General features: G+C 50.5%; 1 protein-coding gene across 1 annotated transcript in view; it reads left to right on the forward strand.

Annotated features, from left to right (window-relative positions):
• Abcc3 (ATP binding cassette subfamily C member 3) overlaps window positions 1-19078 on the forward strand; it is a 50354-nt gene extending 31276 nt beyond the window's left edge. The window contains exons 18-31 of the mRNA XM_087910093.1: window positions 790-957; window positions 1245-1422; window positions 2695-2806; window positions 2960-3107; window positions 3186-3393; window positions 3601-3911; window positions 5292-5491; window positions 5598-5724; window positions 7310-7411; window positions 10464-10610; window positions 10738-10896; window positions 11367-11533; window positions 15926-16120; window positions 18353-19078. Coding sequence (XP_087766219.1) covers window positions 790-957; window positions 1245-1422; window positions 2695-2806; window positions 2960-3107; window positions 3186-3393; window positions 3601-3911; window positions 5292-5491; window positions 5598-5724; window positions 7310-7411; window positions 10464-10610; window positions 10738-10896; window positions 11367-11533; window positions 15926-16120; window positions 18353-18461 — 2331 coding nt within the window. The 3' untranslated portion in view covers window positions 18462-19078. The remainder of the gene's footprint in view (window positions 1-789; window positions 958-1244; window positions 1423-2694; window positions 2807-2959; window positions 3108-3185; window positions 3394-3600; window positions 3912-5291; window positions 5492-5597; window positions 5725-7309; window positions 7412-10463; window positions 10611-10737; window positions 10897-11366; window positions 11534-15925; window positions 16121-18352) is intronic.
• Window positions 19079-19732: the final 654 nt, after the last annotated feature.

Below are 19732 nucleotides of genomic sequence, written 5' to 3' on the forward strand. Positions count from 1 at the left end.
CCTTGGGTACTGGAAACCAAACTCAGATCCTTTGACTTGGTGGTGAGCACCTTTCTCTGTACAGCAGCTACCTTACTCTTGTTTTTAAAGTATTTCCTAAGACGTGTAATGGTCACCTAGTAGTACATGCACTCTCTTCACTATCTTTCCGTGCCCAGCTCAGTTACATTATGTACATTTGCAATGTTATGCAATGATTACTAGAAGCTGGGCATTCCAAATGTCACTCCAGCCTTGTTGTCTGTCCTTATTGAACAACTATCAATTATTCCTCCCCAAGCCTCTGGCAACCACTGCTTTGTTTTTCAGTCTCTGGCTATCTAGACACCGGTGTGAGTGGATTTGCATAATATTTGCCTTTTTTGTATCCAGATGGTTTCACGTGGCAATAATGGCCTCAAAGTTCATTTATGTTGTAGCTCATGTCAGCATTTTCTTCCTTCTTAGGGCTGAATAAAATTCCAGTCTATGGATATACCCCCTGTTGTTTTCTTGATCATCTGTCATGAACACTGGCATTGGGCAGAGCAGCCAACTAGACAGGGTGCTGAATAGGTTTATCTGCCCCAGAGGAGTCTAAGAGCCAACACCCACTCCTCCTATGACTTTAAAGTGGAGACAGTCAAGTATCCTATGAAATAGATATTCAAAGGTCTGCCTTGCTGAGTGACAAGGAGTTGGCTCTTGTCCCCCGTGGGTCTATCGGACCCCTTCCATCTACCACCATTATTGGGGTCCAGTGCTAGCCCAGCTACACACTGTACATCACCTGCCTTCTCCTCCCTCTAGGGCATTAACCTATCTGGGGGCCAGCGGCAGCGGGTGAGTTTGGCCCGAGCTGTTTATAGTGATGCCGACATTTTTCTGCTGGATGACCCGCTGTCTGCCGTGGACGCTCATGTGGCTAAACATATTTTTGACCAAGTGATTGGACCAGAAGGTGTGCTGGCAGGCAAGGTGAGGCCACAGAGAGTGGGAACAAAAATGAAATTTGGTCCTGGGGGAGAACAGATGGGAGGTGTGGGGGGAGACTTGGAGATGTAGGAACCTGAGGAGCAGGATACGATCTGGGGAAACCCATAGGGAGGTACACCCCAGAGATGCTGAGCAGGCTCTGGCTAGTGTGAGGTACGTTGTGGATATGCCTGGCCTATGACTCCTCGGGTTTGCCCCGTGGCTCTGTACCCCTGATCAGCTGTATGCCTAAGGATGCTGCAGCTCAGAGCCTGTTGCCTTCTCCACAGACTCGGGTGCTGGTAACCCATGGCATCAGCTTCCTGCCTCAGACGGACTTCATCATTGTGCTTGCTGACGGACAGGTGTCTGAGATGGGCCACTACTCGGACCTCCTGAAACATGATGGCTCCTTTGCCAACTTCCTCCGAAACTATGCGCCAGATGAAGACCAGGAGGACAACGAAGGTGGCAAAAAATTAGTACCCGCCAACCCTGGCCTCCCCAACGCCCATCCTTCCTCAGCATCCACCTTGTCTAGACTGGCCTAGTATGGTGCTGGGGACCTAGTTCTGGGAAGCAGAGCCACCTGGGTGATAAATGAACTGGATCCATACAGATTCTACCTTCTCTCCCCTAACTGTGGGGCCCTGGATCAGCACCATGGGTCTCGGAGTCTGTTTTTCTGTTTGTTAAAAGAGAATGAGCCGGGCAGTGGTGGCACACACCTTTAATCCCAGCACTCGGGAGGCAGAGGCAGGCAGATCTCTGTGAGTTCGAGGCCAGCCTGTTCTACAAGAGCTAGTTCCAGGACAGGCTCCAAAGATACAGAGAAACCCTGTCTCAAATAACCAGGAAAAGAAAAAAAAAAAAAGGAACACATGAGCTCAGACCTGGAGTATGTAGTATAGCTGTTTTATGGTTGGATTGTTTTGTAAGTATCTAAGTACTTGGCAAAATCACTTAGTTACCAACAGGAGTTGTTAAATAATTACATGACCTAGAACCTGGAACTATTTCAGACAGTAGACTGACAAAAAGCCCCTCCCTACATGAATCCTGGAGTAGTGTCTGAGCTCACAAAAGGCACAGCTCCCCACTTCGTGGCCCAGTCACGGCTCCCCTACTTCAACACTCTGTTCTGGGGCCTTCTCTTGGGCTTCCCTGCCTGCTGCTGTGTATGTAGCCAACCGGCATGAGCATTCCCCAGTGCTCTGCCCTTGAGAAGCTTCCTTTCCTTAGTTCTCACAGTGACTGGCGGTACCCTTTGGCCATGCCTGCCTAAGGCCCTGCTGCCCTCAAGGAAGTAGGATATAAGGTCAGCCAGTCAGACTGACGTCAGAGCCCCGGTCTTCAGCCTATTGAGTCCCCTTTTCTACAGTCTCCAAATGGAAGATTTTGTGTGTATATGTGTGTGTGTGTGTGTGTTGCCTAACCCATTTCCTTCTGACTGGTTTCTGCCCCCAGAGACAGGGTTTCTCTGCATAGCCCAGGCTATGCTAGAACTCACTCTGTAGACCAAGCTGGCCTCTCACTCACGGAGATCCATAGGTCACTGCCACTGGAGTGCTGGGATTAAAGGCGTGTGCCATCACTGCCTGGCTTCCTTCTGGTTATCTTTGCAAATTCTCTCCTCGCCCCCTTGCGTGTCCATGCAGCCTCCCACTGGCATGGAGGATGGGGTCTCGAGGGCTGCAGAAGGAGCAATCAGTCTCTGTGACTTTTCCTTCCCTACTGCAGCCTTGCAAGATGCAGATGAGGAGGTGCTGTTGGTTGAAGACACGCTCAGCACCCACACAGACCTGACGGACAATGAGCCATCCATGTATGAGGTCCGCAAGCAATTCATGAGGTAAGTTCCCAAGAGTTCTCAAGTCCCCCCGAAGGCTACATCAGGGCCACCAAACCCCAGCAGGTAAGACACAAATGGACATTCTCCCTGACGCTCGAATCCCGGGAGCGTGTCCGTGGTCCCCCACCTGGGTCTGACCAGCTGCTTCCACAGACAGATGAGCTCCATGTCTTCAGAAGGGGAGAGCCAGAACCGGCCTGTGCCCAAGAAACACACGAATCCATCAGAGAAGGAGATGCAGGTGATGAAGGCCAAGGAGACTGGTGCACTGATCACAGAGGAGACGGCGGAGACAGGCAATGTGAGTCGAGTGGGCATGGGCTGGAGATGGTGATCGGGTCCCCGGGGCACGTACAGATTGTGTGGGCACTCTTTACAGGTGAAGATGAACGTGTTCTGGGATTATGCCAGGTCTGTGGGGCTGCACACCACGCTAGTTATCTGCCTCCTGTATGCGGGCCAAAGTGCAGCATCCATTGGAGCCAATGTGTGGCTCAGTGCCTGGAGCAATGATGCGGTGGTAGATGGCCGGCAGAACAACACCTCCCAAAGGCTCGGTGTCTACGCTGCCCTAGGAATACTACAAGGTGAACATATTGGGGTTCCCAGAAGGGGATCCCTCATCCTTTCTCTCCTTTGCTGACTCCCCAAACCACAGAACCATATATTCCTGTCTTAGAGCCTCCCTAATTCCACCTAGGCATCCCAAGTCTCATTCTGCCCCTCTGTCCTGGCCTCCTCCTCCCTTGCAGTAAGTGACAGTAAGTGACCCATCTTCTACTTCTCCCAACAAGGGCTCCTGGTGATGCTGTCAGCCTTCACCATGGTGGTCGGCAGTGTCCAGGCTGCCCGCCTGCTGCATGCAGCTCTGTTGCACAACAAGATTCGCTCGCCGCAGTCCTTCTTTGACACGACGCCCTCGGGCCGCATCCTCAACCGTTTCTCTAAGGACATATACGTCATCGATGAGGTTCTGGCCCCCACCATCCTCATGCTGTTCAATTCCTTCTTCCTATCCATATCCACCCTTGTGGTCATCGTGGCCAGTACGCCGCTCTTCATCGTGGTTGTCCTGCCTCTGGCTGTGCTCTACGGCTTCGTGCAGGTGACAGTGTGGATGGGTAGGACACCGCATGGGGCAGGTGGAGCTCTAGAGAGGTCACGGTCACGGAGTGTGTGAGCTCACGGTGGGGGCGGCGGGAGGGGGCTCTGATTGGACCAGGCACTTTTGTAGGCTAGGTTGTGGGTGAATTGGATCAGGGACTTGGGTCAATTGCTTCACTTCCTTGAAACTCCCTTATCTAACCTGTAAAATAGACTCTTCGAATCTAATTCATAGGGATGATGTGAGGACTAAACGTGTGTTTATAAACTGACAGCCATGGGGCCCTTTCCAATTGGCTGTATTCTATCTATCTATCTATCTATCTATCTATCTATCTATCTATCTATCTATCTATCTGTGTGTGGGGGGGTGTATGTGCTCATACATGTTTGTGCATGCGCACAAGTGTGTGTGCGTTTGTGGAGGCCAGAGGTCAATGCTGAGTGCCTTCCTCAATCACTCTTCACCTTATTTTCTGGGACAGAGTCTCTCATTGGATGCAGAGCTCACCTATCTAGCTAGGCTGACTGCCCAATGAGCATCAAGGATCTGCCTGTCTCTGCCTGCCCCGTGCTGGGGTTACAGGTGTGCACCACCATGCCTGGATTTCGATGTGGGTGCTGGGGAACCTTAACTTAGGTCTTCATGCTTGTGTGGCCTACCCTCTACTGCATGAGCCATCTCCTCAGTTCCCCACACCTATTGGCATTATCTGAGTAAACCTCTGTAGAGAGTTCTGGAGACACTGTCCTATGGATGCATACTTAAACATATATGTGTTTCCCGAGTTGCTCTGCATTCAGAGGCAGCTCATTGTAAGGTCACTGGGATCTTTCTCTTCAGGAAGGTGATCAGTTCTCACAGTCCCCTAGGTAAGGAGTCTCCTGTCAGTCATACCTGTGCAGGCCTGGCTATCTTTGACCCACAGAATACAGACTAGAAAATGAAGACAGAACCATGCTTTTGTGGGTTTATTACTCTTAAATGACTAGAAAGATAGGGTAAAAGAGACTTTTTCAGGAAAAAAAAAAGATACGAAATTATTTTTGCAGTCATTTGTCTGTGAGCACATGTCTAAGCGGAGCAAGGAATCTCACTACTCGGGAAACTAAGCAAGATAGTGTCATAAAAGATCATCCGTAAAAGATGATGAGATAGGAGGTCACAGGGCACTAGGGAGCGCTTCCTGGATGAGGTGGGCTGACTGGCTGAGCAAAGCTGATCAGAGGGGAAGAGTATAATGGAAGTCTGGAATTCGTTCTACAAGGAAACGCAGGAAAGGCTATCGAGGTCTCGTGGGAAGAGGAGGAGGAGGAAGTGCAGGGAATTGAGTTGTGGCCCAGCATCCCTTACTGGAGCTCTCTTTCTCTTCCGGGTCAGCGCTTCTATGTGGCCACATCCCGGCAGCTGAAGCGACTGGAATCCATCAGCCGTTCACCTATCTTCTCCCACTTTTCGGAGACGGTAACGGGCACCAGTGTCATCCGGGCCTATGGCCGAATTGAAGACTTCAAGGTCCTCAGCGACAGAAAGGTGGACACCAACCAGAAGAGTGCCTACCCCTTCATCGCCTCCAACCGGTCAGGAGCCTCCCTTTCCCCGACAGGTGCCCACAGGCTCTCTGTGGTTCTGGGTGGCCTCCAGCACCCCCTGCCTTTGTTCATTACCCTCTATTGGTCCCTACAGATGGCTGGGTGTCAACGTGGAGTTCGTGGGGAACTGCGTGGTGCTCTTTGCTGCCCTGTTTGCGGTGATCGGGAGAAACAGCTTGAATCCAGGGATCGTGGGTCTTTCTGTGTCCTATGCCCTACAGGTAAGGTGGGACCTGGGACACTAGACAGGGCCACTGCTGAGGCAGAGGACACACAGGACTCCCAAGCCATCTGCTGAGTGCATTCCTCCGCTTCACAAGCAGATCAATCAGGCACAGGAAGACACTGCCACCAGGGAGTGTGATATAGTCTGGGGAGGTCTCCCTGGCAGGAAGAAGAAAGTGTGACAAGAGACTTGGGGATGTCATTCATTGGCAATACACTTACCTAGTATGTGCAAGGTCCTAGGTTCAAACCCAAACACAGGAAGGAAGGGAGAGAGGGAGGGAGGAAGAAGGGAGGGAGGAAGAAGGGAGGGAAATAGCCAAGAGCTTGGAGGAGTTTCTGTACTCTGAGGTGCTAGAGAAATGATCTTAGAGCTTGGCCCAAACAGAACTGCCGTGTCTGGACAAGATATAGGTCAGCCTGACCGAGGTCTGAACACGGGACACGTCGGGCCAGACCACATGATGTGGTGCATGCCTGCAGGGAAGCTACAGCTAGCCCTCGGTGTCCTCCTTCTTCACTCAAGAACCAACCAACAGCAGATAGAAAACGCTTGAAAAGGCTGGAAATGATGGTGCATGCCTGGAATCCTAGCACTTGGGAGGAAGTTGAGGCAGGAGAATTGCTGTGAATTCAGTGCCAACCTGAACTATATAGTGAGACCTTTTCTCAAAACAAAACAGATTAAAAAAAAAAACCCTCCCCCCAAAACAATCTGAAAAAATATTCTAGAAACTTCTACCAAAAAAAAAAAAGCAGAAAACAAACAAACAGGATGACTTCACTGAGTCTCTGAATGTGTGTATCTGAAGTGGCGTGTAGGCTTTGTGTTAGGTAATCTAGTAATCTAGATACCATTCACAGCATTCCGGAGGGTGTGGGTAGGTTTCACGTAAACAATAAGCAATTTTATGTGAAGGACTTGAGCATCTGTGAATTTAGGTATATTCAAGGGTGCCCTGTGGATGTGGAGGAGTAAACAGATGAGGCGACTGGAGCCTGGGACTGGAGGTCACCCTGACACCAGCCTGTATGATCAAAGAGTTATACAACCTGCAAATGGGATTTTTTGTAAAGCTGATCACATTGTCGAGGCCTCAGGTGGCTCAGATCTGAACGCACTGGTAAACAGAAAGCGATGCTGACAGGCCTGTCTGCTCGCACCTCAATATGCATGTGACTCATTTGGAGACCTTGTTAAAATGTTCGTTCTCATTCACAAGCTTCCGTTCTTAGCCAGAGCTTGGATTCTGCATTGCTGTCAAGGCTCTTGGACACAGGACAGTCCCTGGACTGGCTCCACTGACATATTCTGGGAGCATGGTAGGAGTGGAGAGCCTTGGGCCTATTGACTCACACACTGCGTTTTGACAGGATGCTCTGAGAAGTCTAATACATATCAAAGTTTGAGGGGCACTGAGTGAGACTGTCCTCCACTGAGTCTGCACTGCCACCGCCTGAGGCACGGCTGTGATTAGAGGCCTAGTCAGTACTCACCTGTAGGTCTTAGAAGGGATGGATCCACTGATCAGAAACAAAGCTCCTGCTGGGCCTCTCCCGTAACACAGTTCCTTTACTCAGGTAACCTTGGCTTTGAATTGGATGATACGAATGATGTCAGACTTGGAATCTAACATCATAGCCGTGGAGAGAGTCAAGGAATACTCCAAGACTGAGACCGAGGTGAGTTCCAAGATGAGGCCTGCAGGAGAAGGTACTCAATGACTTGAGGAAGGCTGCTTGGTGGCCTGTCATCGCTGTGCTTCAAGGATAACTGTTTAAGTGGCTTCCACCCATCCATACATCCACTCTCAGAGTGTCAGGCCATGACTGATGCTACAGGTAGAGGGCTCAGAGTTCAGCAAAAGATTCTGAGCCAGGGGGAGGCACAAGGCATGTAGATGGCGAGGCTCTGGGGCTGCACACAGCTGGGGTGATCCTGGAGTAAGGGAACTTCAGAGAATGGGCAAGTTTTGACAGATGAGATGAAGTAGGGGTGGGGCAGGGGAAAGATGAGCATCGCAGCCAAAGAAACAGAGGTGGAGCAGTGTGCCTCCCCTTCTTTGGTAGGGGGAGGTTTTGAGACAGGGTTTCTCTGTGTAGCCCTGGCAGTCCTGGAACTCACCCTGTAGACTAGGCTGGCCTTGAACTCAGAGATCCATCTGTCTTGCCCCCCACCCCGCCCCAAGTGCTGGGATTAAAGGCATACACCACCACCACCACCAGAATTGTTCTCTCCTGGGTGGGTACAGGTTGTTCTCCAATGAGGGCGTGTTTCAGACCTCTTCATGCCCGGAAGCTGCACCATCTCTGAGCTCTTAGCGTCAAGCATCCCACTTTTTGACCTCCAACCCTATGTTGCACGGCCAAAGTCCTCTGCCCTCTATGAGATCCCAGCACTGTGACCTGCCCTTGTTTCCCAGCCATCAACTCCTGTCTTTTTCACTTTCCCTGTTCAGCCTGGACTCTATGCTCCATAAAGGGAGGCTCTCAACCTGTCCCTGTCCCTGCCTACAAAACCCCCACCCTATCTGAGCCCCCATGTCCACATCATACCTGCAGAGAGCCGCTAATGCGAGCTGGAGAAGGACACCACCAATGCCATAACCACCCTCCACATCTGGTTTCCCTGCTTCGCTTCGCTGAGAACTGTATGCTCCCACTTTCAAAACGGTCCCTTCAGAGCATTCTCTGTCCTCAAACCACATCTGTTTGTTGTGATATTTTGTTTGGGTTTTAACAAATAAAGCTTGCCTGAAGATCAGAGTACAGAGCTAAGTCACTAGAGGCCAGGCAGTGGTGACTCGTGCCTTTAATCCCAGAACTAGGGAGGTGAAGACAGGAAGGGAGAGGGCTGGGCAGAGAAAGGACTACAAGGCGGGAGGAGACAGGAGCTCAGATGCAGTCTGAGGATGCAGTCTCGGGATGCAGTCTGAGGATGCAGTCAGAGGATGCAGACTGAGGAGGCAGTCTGAGGATAGGACCACCTCTTTGGTCTAAGCATCGGTAGAGGTAAAAGGTCTCTCTGATGGTTGGTCGCTCTGCTTCTCTGATCTCTCAGCTTTCACCCCCTAATATCTGACTCCAGGCTTTTATTAAGAACAATTAGAATTCGTGCTGCCTCTGTTCTCTGTGCTCAAGCTTCCACCTTGCCTGACCCTTCCTTCCGTGAGAAAATAGGTTAAAGATGATGTGAACACCCTTCACCTTCAGCTCTTCAGTGCTGCCTGGGCATCCTCCTCCTCCTTCCTTTCTCTTTGAGCTGATGTTTTCCCTTCAAAGTCCAGCCCCTCAGCTTCTATCAGATCATGTGTTAGAGACTATGGCTTCCTCGACTAGACCATCTGTCTTGCTCCCTCTGTTGAATGATTCTCATCTATGTTCACCTTCCATTCTAGACACAAACAACCCCCACCCCACTTTCCCCTGCCACACATTGCCTCATTCTTAGCTCTCCTTTGTCATGAAGTCTGTTTTTTGTTTTGTTTTGTTTTGTTTTGTTTTGTTTTTTTACTTTATTTTGCTTGTTTCTTTTTTCGGGACAGAATTTCTCTGTATAACAGTTCTGGCTGTCCTGGAACTAACTCTGTAGACCAGGTTGGCCTCAAACTCACAGAGATCCGCCTGCCTCTACCTCCCAAGAGCTGGGATTAAAAGCGTGCACCACCACTACCCAGCCATGAAGTACGTTTTAAGCTGTGATCTACACAGGTTTTACTTCTTCCTGACCCTGGCCCTTGCCTGCTGGAACCTGCTTTCCACGAAAACAGCTCACTCGTGACCTACCTGGCAAATCCATTCTCCTTGAAGTGCCCAGTGAGACCCTTTGAAACTCCACTGCGAACTGGGCATGGTGGTGCAAGTCTTTTAATCCCAGCACTAGGAAGGCAGAGGCAGGAGGACCTCTGTGACTCCAAGCCCAGCCTGGTCTACTGTGATAGCTCTCTCAGTAAAGTGCGGAACAAACATACCCAGAGCCTTGGGTTCTGTTGCTGATATCAAATTAACCTGGCGTGGTGGCTGGTGCCTGTAAGCCCAGCACTTGGGAGGTAATTCAGAGTACCAGCCCCTGTACTGCAGAATGCAAATAGCAAACAGCGTCCCCTTGTCTGTCATGCCTTTCCTCTAGATAGCCACTTGCCTTGTCCCCTCTGTCACCCTCTTCAGGTCACTACTGTCACCCCTTCCAGGAAGCCTTCTTGAATAATGCATAGAAGAGCAATCCCAGACTCTTCTGGTCCCAAGCCCCGCCACTTGTTTTGCTATAGAGACTTGCTGACGCATAAACCATGCACCCTTGTGTATGCGGGATCGCAAGCCTCCTAGAACGAGAGCTTTGTCTCATTGGTGACACTTAGTAGTAAAGAATGAATAAAGGTGATGAAAGGAGGTGCTAAGGCAGGCCGGGAGCAAACCTCAGAGATCTGTAACAGATTGGTGAGGGTAGGACAGAGAGGTTCTGGAGTTAGCATTTGGGGGAATGAAATCAAAGAGGAAAAGCTGGGGGCGTGGCCCAGTGGTAGCCTGGCATGTGTGAGCCCCTGGGTTCCATCAAAGAAAAAAGTCAAAGGATATAGGAATTTACTGAACCAAAGGGCGGCAGGCCTCCCCATCAGGGACCATGGTGGGTCAGGATTGAGGTGTCTGGAGAAAGGTGGGGCTGAACAGTGGGAGAGGGATTGAACAGGTGTCGTTACCCTGATGAGACTGTAAGAACCCAACTGTCTCTTGCTAGGCCCCCTGGGTGATAGAGGGCAACCGTGCTCCAGAAGGCTGGCCCACACGTGGGGCAGTGGAGTTCCGGAACTATTCAGTGCGGTACCGTCCGGGCCTTGAGTTGGTGCTGAAGAACCTGACCCTGCGTGTGCAGGGAGGCGAGAAGGTACTGGTGCCTGAGGACCTTGCCACATCCCTTGTGGGGAGAACATGGGTGCTCTAACTGGCTCTATCCATTGGGGTGCTGATAGAAACCTAGAGATGCCCCTGACAACCTTTCCCATGCCCCACAGGTAGGCATTGTGGGCCGCACTGGGGCTGGCAAGTCTTCCATGACTCTCTGCCTGTTCCGAATCCTGGAGGCCGCAGAGGGTGAGATCTGCATCGATGGACTCAACGTGGCACACATTGGCCTCCATGACCTGCGTTCTCAGCTCACCATCATCCCCCAGGTAAGAACCTGCTGATCCTGCTCCTCCCTGCACCCCTCTCCCAAACCCGGAAACTTCAAAAACTTAACAACTGAGCCCTGGGGCCTGCTTGGAGAGATGCCTCCTGGAAGGCATCTCTCCCCCCCAGGCTCCTCCCAGCACAGCAGGGCTGAGGTTTCCTGCCTTTCTCTCCTGGATGCCCCGTTCCCAGTGGCACAGCCTTTCCTGGCTCCTTAGGGTGTTTTTCTGCCAAGTAGACACTTGAGAAGCAGATTAGTGGCCCTGCTTCCTGCCTCAGGCAGGGGACTTAGCGACTGGCAGGGCTGAGGTTTATCACTCCCCCACAGACAGTTTTGTTATCTCCCTGGTAATGTCCCCCTTCTGGAAGACTGGGGACAGAGCAGAAAGCTGCTGCCTGGTCACCTTCCTTGCCCGGCTCCTGAGATTCCTTCTAGGGTATAAGCTATTTCTCCCTGATTTTATGTCACCAGGACCCCATCCTGTTCTCGGGGACCCTGCGCATGAACCTGGACCCCTTTGGCCGTTACTCAGAGGAGGACATCTGGAGGGCCTTGGAGCTGTCCCACCTCCGTGCATTTGTGAGCAGCCAGCCTGCAGGCTTGGACTTCCAGTGCTCAGAGGGTGGAGATAATCTCAGGTAGGAATGGGACTGGACATGTCAGGAATGCTGCCCCCTACTGGACAGAATCCTAATGAGCCCCTAACCCATGTAGGCATGCACCTCAGCCAAGGCTGCACAGGGATGTTATTTCCTATGGAGTATATTCTCAAAGGCGCACGGCACTTCCTCAGACTGCTCTCACAAGCCTCCCTTGGCAGTTTAGGAAACAAACTCGAGAGGGCAGGCGATTAACCAAAGTTGCACCGCTAAGAGCAGGCATGCCTGGGGTTTGAACCAGCTCTGGTTCTCATCGAATTCGACCCCAGTGACATTCAGATGGAACAGTCCCACCCCTGTTGGAATCTTCTGGGCTCTAGGGTCATGGACCTGTGGCACAAGTGCAAGGAAGCCCATGTGCTCTGGAAAGATGTCTGCCAGGATGGAGGCAGTCAGTCAGGAATATACAAAGTAGGCTCTCTCTGTATTCCCTGTGCCCCCTCCAGACCGTTAGATTCTGCATCGCAAGCCTCTGGGCTGTGTGTTCCACAGATCAGCAATCTGTTCCTAGTAAGTCAAAAACCTCAAGCTATCTAGATTTTCTTTTGTATTCTGTTTGAGTTTGTTTCTGGTGCTAGATTCACCCATGCTAGGCAAGCTCTTCGCTGCTCAGCCTATTCCTAGTCCTAGCTGTGTGATTTGGGGCAAGTTGCTTAACCAGTCTGTGTCTCTTTTACATTCACTATATAAACAGGGATAGTAATAGTCCATGCCCGCTTGCATTGCACTCCCTGATAATAATGTACTATGAGGCTGGAGAGATGGCTCAGTAGTGAAGAGCAGTGGCTGCTCTTCCAGAGGACCCAGGTTCAATTCCTAGCACCCGCATGGCAGCTCACAACTTGCTGTAACTCCAGTTCCAGCAAATCTAAGCTCCTTTTTGGCCTCGGTAGGCACTGCATACATATGGTACACAGTACATGCAGGCAAAATACACACACACACACACACACAGAGAGAGAGAGAGAGAGAAAGAGAGAGAGAGAGAGAGACCTTGTATACACATAACTACATATACACACAAAAGATGCATGCACATATAATAAAAATAACACTGATGATAACAAGAGAGGCAAACAAATAAGAATAAACAGGTGGATTAATTAATTAATTTGGGGCTAGAAAGATGACTTGGTGGTTAAGAACACTTGCTACGGGGCTGGAGAGATGGCTCAGTGGTTAAGAGCACTGACTGCTCTTTCAGAGGACCCAGGTTCAACTCCCAGCACCCACATGGCAGCTAACAACTGTCTGTAACTCCAGTTGCAGGGGACCTGACACTCATGGGAAAACACCAATGTATATAAAATGAAAAAAAAATAAATTAATTAAAAAAAAAAGAACACTTGCTGCAAGGCTGGAGAGATGACTCAGGGGTTAAAACAGTTGCTGCTCTTCCAGAGAATCAGAGTTTGGTTCTCAGCACTCACATCAGGTGGTTCATGACTGCCTGTAGATTCAGCTCCAAGGGACCCAGTGCCCTCATCTGACCTCCACAGGCACACACACGCACACACACACACACACACACACACACACACACACACACACCACATGGCATATAGCCACACAGACACACAAGCATACACATAAATAAAAAATACAACTTTTAAAAAGTTAATTTATTTACCTCTTTTTTTGAGACAAGCTGACAATGTAGTTCAGATTAGCCTAGAAGTCAAGGTAATCCTGCTTTAGTTTCTTGGGGACTAGAATTATAGGGCTATGCCACCATACCTGGTAGAATAAATATTTCTAAAAACGTATTTGTTTAGTGGCACTCATGTGTAGAACAATTTACAAGAGTTAGTTCTCTCTTTTCTTTTTTTTGATATTTTTTGAGACAGAGTTTAGCTGTAGCGTTGTAGACTAGGCTGGCCTTGAACTCACAGAGATCTGCCTGCCTTTCCTCCCGATTGCTGGAATTAAAGGTGTGTCCACCACTGCCCGGCTAGTTCTCTCTTTCTAAGATTGAGTTACAGGGATCAAATTCTTGCTATCAGGCTTAATGGCAAGTGTCTTTATCCACTGAACCATCGAACTGAATAGGCCCTGGAATAAATTCTAAAAGCATATTTTATCCAGCCCAATGTATCTAAAATAATATTCAATATGTCATCAATATAAAAGCTATTATTAGGTGGTATATGTCTATCATCCCAGACCTTGGGAGGCTGAAACAGGAGGATTACCTTAAGTTTAAGGCCAGTCTGGGCTACATCATGATTCCTTATCTTAAAAAAAAAAAAAAGGAAGTTATTATGGACATTTTTTTCCACTTTCTTTTTGTTGCTTTGTTTTGTTTTTGTTTTTTTCAAAATACGGTTTCTCTGTGTAGCCCTGGATGTCCTGGAACTCACTGCATAGACCAGGCTGGCCTCAAACTCAGATCTGCCTCTCTGCCTCCCAAGTGCTAGGATTAAAGGTGTTCGCCACCACTACCTGGAGGTTATTTGTTTTTTGAGACAGGGACTCTCTATGGGGTAGCCCCAGCTGTCCTACAACTTGCTATGTTCACCAGGCTGGACTAGAACTCACAGAGATCTCTCTCCCTCTGCCTCCGCCTCTGCCTCTGCAGCCTCTCCCTCTGCCTCCTGAGGTGATATGCCACACCTGGCTGTATTTTCCACTTGCAACACAACTCTGTCCAGAATAGCTACAATTCAAGTATGAAAGAGCCAGATGTGGCCCATCAGTGGTTACACTTTGAAGGGAGCAATCCTGGGCCAGCTCTGCTGAGAAGCACTTAGCCTGCATGCACCCCTGTGGAGTGTCAACGAGTTCCCTGCCCTTTCTGCCCTCTCTTTTTTGCTTACTCTTTCCTTTGGGTGCTGGGGTCGGACCCAAGACCTTGCACATGCTCAGAAACACTTCACCGTGCCCTACATTCCTAACCCTTTGTTTTCTTCCTTATATTCAGGACATACTCATGTTTCAAAACTTGAAACAAACAAACAGAAGGTCACATCTGCCCAGCGCTTAATGTTTTGCAGTATTCAAAGTAGTTTGGCCTCCACCGTCTCATTTCATCTCTTCTGCTGCCCTGTGGGCTGGAAATAGAAATGGAATTACTTGCCCAAAGCTGCCTGGCCAGCCAGAAGCAGGGCAGGGGTCTTAAGGAGATGTGAGATTTTTTTCCCCATCACTTTTCTTACTTCATTACAAGGCTTCCTCAAACAGAAAACAGGTGGTGCAGGCCCAGTGACACAAACCAGCTACTTGAGGCAAGAAAATTGGAAGTTCAAGATTAGCCTTGGCTGGATGGAGATACAGTTCTTACTTAGTGAATGTGAGGTCCAGACCAATACAACCCCTCCACTCCCTCCACCCCCCAAAAAACTTGTAAGGGTAAATGGGTACCTTTAATTGGCTTTTACTTACGTAACTACACGCGGTATGGCTGGTAGCAGTACGGGCTCTCCAGCCTCTGTCTCTAGAGCTCCTAGCTGCTTGCTAGTCCCCAGCACGTCCCCCAGAGCATCTGTAGCCCTTCACACCAGCCTCAGAGACAGAAATGGTCCCTCCTCCTCCCTCAGTGAGCTTGTGGTCACTTTAAGTATAACCTGCAGCCTGTGCCAGGCCCACCATTAATCAGCCCTGAGTTCTATCTGGCAGCTCATTCTGCTGCCAGAACCTTCATTAGTTGCGGGAAGAGGCCAGGGAGGGAGGCCGGTCTTTACTTTGGCTGTGACTCACCCCTCTGGGAAGGGTTGAGGTATTTGTCCTTGTGTGTGTGTGTGTGTGTGTGTGTGTGTGTGTGTAAGAGGGAGTGTGCTGTGGCCTCTGTGGTTGGGAACACAGCCTGGCTTTGTTTACTGGTTTTGGCTTTCAAGGCTGGAGGTTGAAGATAAGGATCCACCCTCCTGATTTAAGTGAAGAAAGATGGGGAGTCCCCAGGTCCCTCCCTTCCTTGCCTCCCAAATAGAACCGTGCTCTCTATTCCCTGTGTGGGTAGGAGATGGCTGCCAGAATGGTCTAATCATAGTTTAGCAAGATGGCATAAGTGGCTTGTATGCAAATATCTGGGAAGCACAATCCCAGTATGTTCTTACTATCGAGTCTGAATGACTGACAATATGAGGTAAAGACACTGTGGCACTAGTTGAAGAATGTGGTCTGGAAGGAGGCTCGGAAACAGGAGACCTGAGAATACTACAGCAGAGCTCTCTCGGTGATGCTTGGCTCTGGGTCTGGCCCTCCAGGTAGCTCATGATGTTACAAAGCCTTGTCCCTACTCCTGGAGGGCTGTGGCAGAACCAGGAAAGAGAAACAGTCCTGGGCTGCTGAGAGGAAGTAGAGGCAAACATGTTGGAAACAAGGCCGGGAAGGTAGTTTGGGTACCTAGCTGGCAACTCCCGCCTTCTTTCTCAGTGTTGGCCAGAGGCAGCTCGTGTGCCTGGCCCGAGCCCTGCTCCGCAAGAGCCGCGTCCTGGTTTTAGACGAGGCCACTGCTGCCATTGACCTGGAGACTGATGACCTCATCCAGGGCACCATCCGTACCCAGTTTGAAGACTGCACTGTATTGACCATTGCCCACCGGCTCAACACAATCATGGACTACAACAGGTGGGCCATGGAAAGCCGGGGGATGAGGGGATGGAAAGTCATGAAAAGCGAGGGGATTTGTGGCTATCACCTGGGAGACCGGAAGAGTCAAGGCCAATGAAAGGATCTGGGCATGAGACTCTTGGAATTGGCTATGGCATGGGAGTACAGGACAGAGTTCCCAAGTTATGCTTAAGAGGCAGAACAGAGCAGGGTTAATTGTGTACAATGGTATCTGCAAAGGCACAGGGTCCTTGTGGAATTACCAACAAGTAGGGATGGTACACCAGGCTCCCTAGACCTTGGAAACAGCATGGACCACCTCTGTGTTCCTTGTTGTGAATGGGAAAGGGGAGGGGAATGGCTCCTCATGTCCCATCCAAGCTTGCTGGTAGAGTGTTTACACGACTGTCACTTCATCTGAATCTCACCACCGCCTGTGGGGAAAGCACAACAGATCACAGGGAATGAGATAAAGCTGTTTGGGAGATACATGACAGCTTCCTGGGTTCCATCCTTGGTGACTAGATCCTAACAGTGCCCGGAAGAACGAATATTTGTGAGGAAGGCATGGTGTCTGAGCCAGAGCGCTGAGACCGATTGTTGTGGGACTATGGGACATTCACGAAGCTTCTCTGGGCTGTTCCATGTCTCTCGGAACTGCTGCTGTAAGGAGTCAGCGAAATTATGTTTAAACTGAAGGGAACACCGAGAAATGTCGGTTTCTCCCCAGTCCCCATAAAGCCCATGTATTGTGGTTCTCTTAGCAATCATTCCTCCTGAATGAGAAAGACAAGCATGCCCTCGGAATCTCTTGGCTTCCTTGGGTAGGGGGATGAGTCAACCGAGGCTTTCTCTTGGAAGTGTCCCCATGTAGCCAGCAGGATCTTGGCGGGAGCAGTGAGATTGCCTGATGCTACCCCGTGTCTGTCCCACCCCTACCCCATTTCTAGCCCCCACTCCCATTCAGGACCCCACTGGGAAAAGAATGCAGGTGGGCTGCAAGAGCTGGGCTCTGCCTCTGGGGAGAGAGGCGGAGCTGAGAGGATCTTCCCAGATCCATGCCCCAGCAGCCCTAGGGTGGGAGGTTTGGGGCCACCATGGGGGGTGGGAGTTCACTCATTCTCAAAGGGCAGGCAGAAATTAATCAGAGAGTCAGGTTACAGAGCCTGTAATTAGAGCCCACGAGAAGTAAGCAGGCGTCCCTGCGTGCAAGCAGAGAAGTCAGTCTACACGGAGTGGCAGGGCCTGCTCTTCTAAGAAAGGGCAGTGCCAGGTGGACCCAAAGGATGAGGAAAGGGTGAGAGAGGGGAAGAGAGGAAGGGAGGGGCTGAAGCCCTCAGAAATAGAGGCAGCACAGCCCCGAGGCAGGGAGTACTGAGGCTAGAGAGGAGAGCCGCAGAGAAGAACCAGCCCCCAAAGCTGTTCTTGAAGACCGTGCAGATTCAGTTGGTCTTCATGTTAAGGACCAGGAGACACCATTGGAGTCGGGGTTTGGATAACACAGCCTCCTGGCCCAGGTTTGGACAGTGGCCAGGTAGTAATGTGCACTCCTTCCCAGAACACAGATGTAGGAGCCCAGCAGGTGGAGATCAGAAAGCAACCTGCCCCTCTCACAAAGGAGTCTCTCTCCAGACTTGGGGGCCCCTGACCCTCCCACCTTACCCTGGTGCAGCTGCCTATGGGTCTTTTGCCAGGTGCCTCCTGTGTGGCTGAAAGGAGAGGCTCTAACTCCAGGCTCGGGCTTGCCTGGGGTGGGGCAGTAGATCCATGCAGCAGCAACAACAGCAGCAGCAGCAGCAGCCCAAGTCCCAGATTGCAGCCTTGGCCTCACTGCAGCCTGGTTTCCTGCCGCGTGCCTTTGTGAGCTGGCATAAAACAGATGGATGTCCACCAGGCCTGGTGCAGGCCCGTGACTCCCCACACACAGCCATCTGAAGAAGCCCTGCGACCCCAGCAAGAGGAAGGGCTCATTAGGGAAGCCTTTCCAAGCCCAGACTAGCAGAGATGAATAGGCTTGATTTGTGTTTGATCCCAGACACCGCGCCGTGCAGTAGGACAGCTAACAAAACAGCGAAAATAACCAGCCTTGCGAGTGTGCACATGTGGCCTATCAGTTGCGCTAAGTGGGCTGACTGAGTGGGTGGGCTGACATGTCACCGCGGAGCCTGAGCTGTGCCCAAAGGGCAGGGCTGGCCTCCAGGGCTGGGTCTACACTGTTGGAGACCTAACTACTTTTTCTTTTTTGGCTAGGGTCCTGGTCCTGGACAAAGGGGTAGTAGCTGAATTTGATTCTCCAACCAACCTCATCGCAGCGGGAGGCATCTTCTATGGGATGGCCAAAGATGCCGGACTCGCCTAGAGTACATTCCAAGGGTTTCTTTCTTGTCTGAATTGACAAGTGTCTGCAGAATGGACTTGATGGCAATAAGTGGGGGCATTTGTGACATTTATTATTATTTTATTATTATTATTCTGCAAGTTGCCTCCCAGACTAGCCATACTTAGTACCGGAATGAGGAAGTGAGCGGGAGTCCAGTTCAAAGTCTGGTTGAGACCAGCGCCTGGGTTTCCTGGCCTAGTCCACCATTAGTCCCATACTGCAGTTCTGGGCTTTTTTTATTTTTCAAGACAGGGTTTCTCTTGTAGCTTTGGCACCTATCCTGGAACTAGCTCTTGTAGACCAGGCTGACTTTGAACTCACAGAGATCCGCCTGCCTCTGCCTCCCGAGTGCTGGGATTAAAGGCGTGCGCCACAACCGCCTGGCCCATACTGCAGTTTCGATTTGTTTTGTTTTGAGACCTTACTCCTGCCTCTACATTTTCATATTTTCCATTGTTTTTTAAACAACCCTTCCTCCTCCTGGGCCAGGGACTGCTAGGTCAGGCTGTCTGCCCCAGGAATGGAGTTCCCGTATTGGTGCTGTCTGAATCCACTTCAGATAGGACATGTGTGAAATAAAACTGTGGTCACCAGCAGATACAGCATGTGTTGCCTCCTTCTACCCATCTCCAAAGCCTGGGGGGCTAGAACCTTTGTGAAGAACCAGAAGGGGAGGGCCTCCTACACTTCTCTGTGGCTGAGTGATCTGAAACCTTCAGACCCGAAATTTTTGGCTGCAAATGCCATCTTCATAGCCAAAATTCACAGTGAAATTATAGTGCCTCCCACTCTGCTGGGCAGATGCTATGGAAGGTAAGAAATAAAGGCCCTGAAATCTGACCTGAGGCCTTAACTTCTCGGAAGAGCTGTTGAGAAACTTACTGGGGCCTTGTCATTGCTGTCTTCCAAGCCTGTTTTCCAGGGATTAAAGAGGCTCCTTTAGATGCCTGTTTACCAGGAAGACCACTGGTCATTCTGTCTCCACAGGTCAGCTGGGCGAACAGGAAGGTCAGAAGTGTCCCTGGTCCTTGCCTCCCCAGCTCCTTGGAGCCATTTTGCATGAGTCAACAAAGGTTTATTCTCTGCAGAGCTCACCTGGCACCAGGGCTCCATGTGAAATGGGTCTCTTCTGCCACCTCCTCAGCTTTCTCACCCTCATCTGTACCCTTACTCTTGGTAAAAAGTGTCACGCTGCAGGTGGTGGCTGTTTTTCTTTCCCCACCCTAAGTGCTTGCCAGTCGCTGAGGAGA

Source organism: Myodes glareolus, chromosome 9, assembly GCF_982192425.1.
Source record: "Myodes glareolus chromosome 9, mMyoGla1.1, whole genome shotgun sequence".
In the NCBI taxonomy this organism is placed as follows: Eukaryota; Metazoa; Chordata; class Mammalia; order Rodentia; family Cricetidae; genus Myodes; species Myodes glareolus.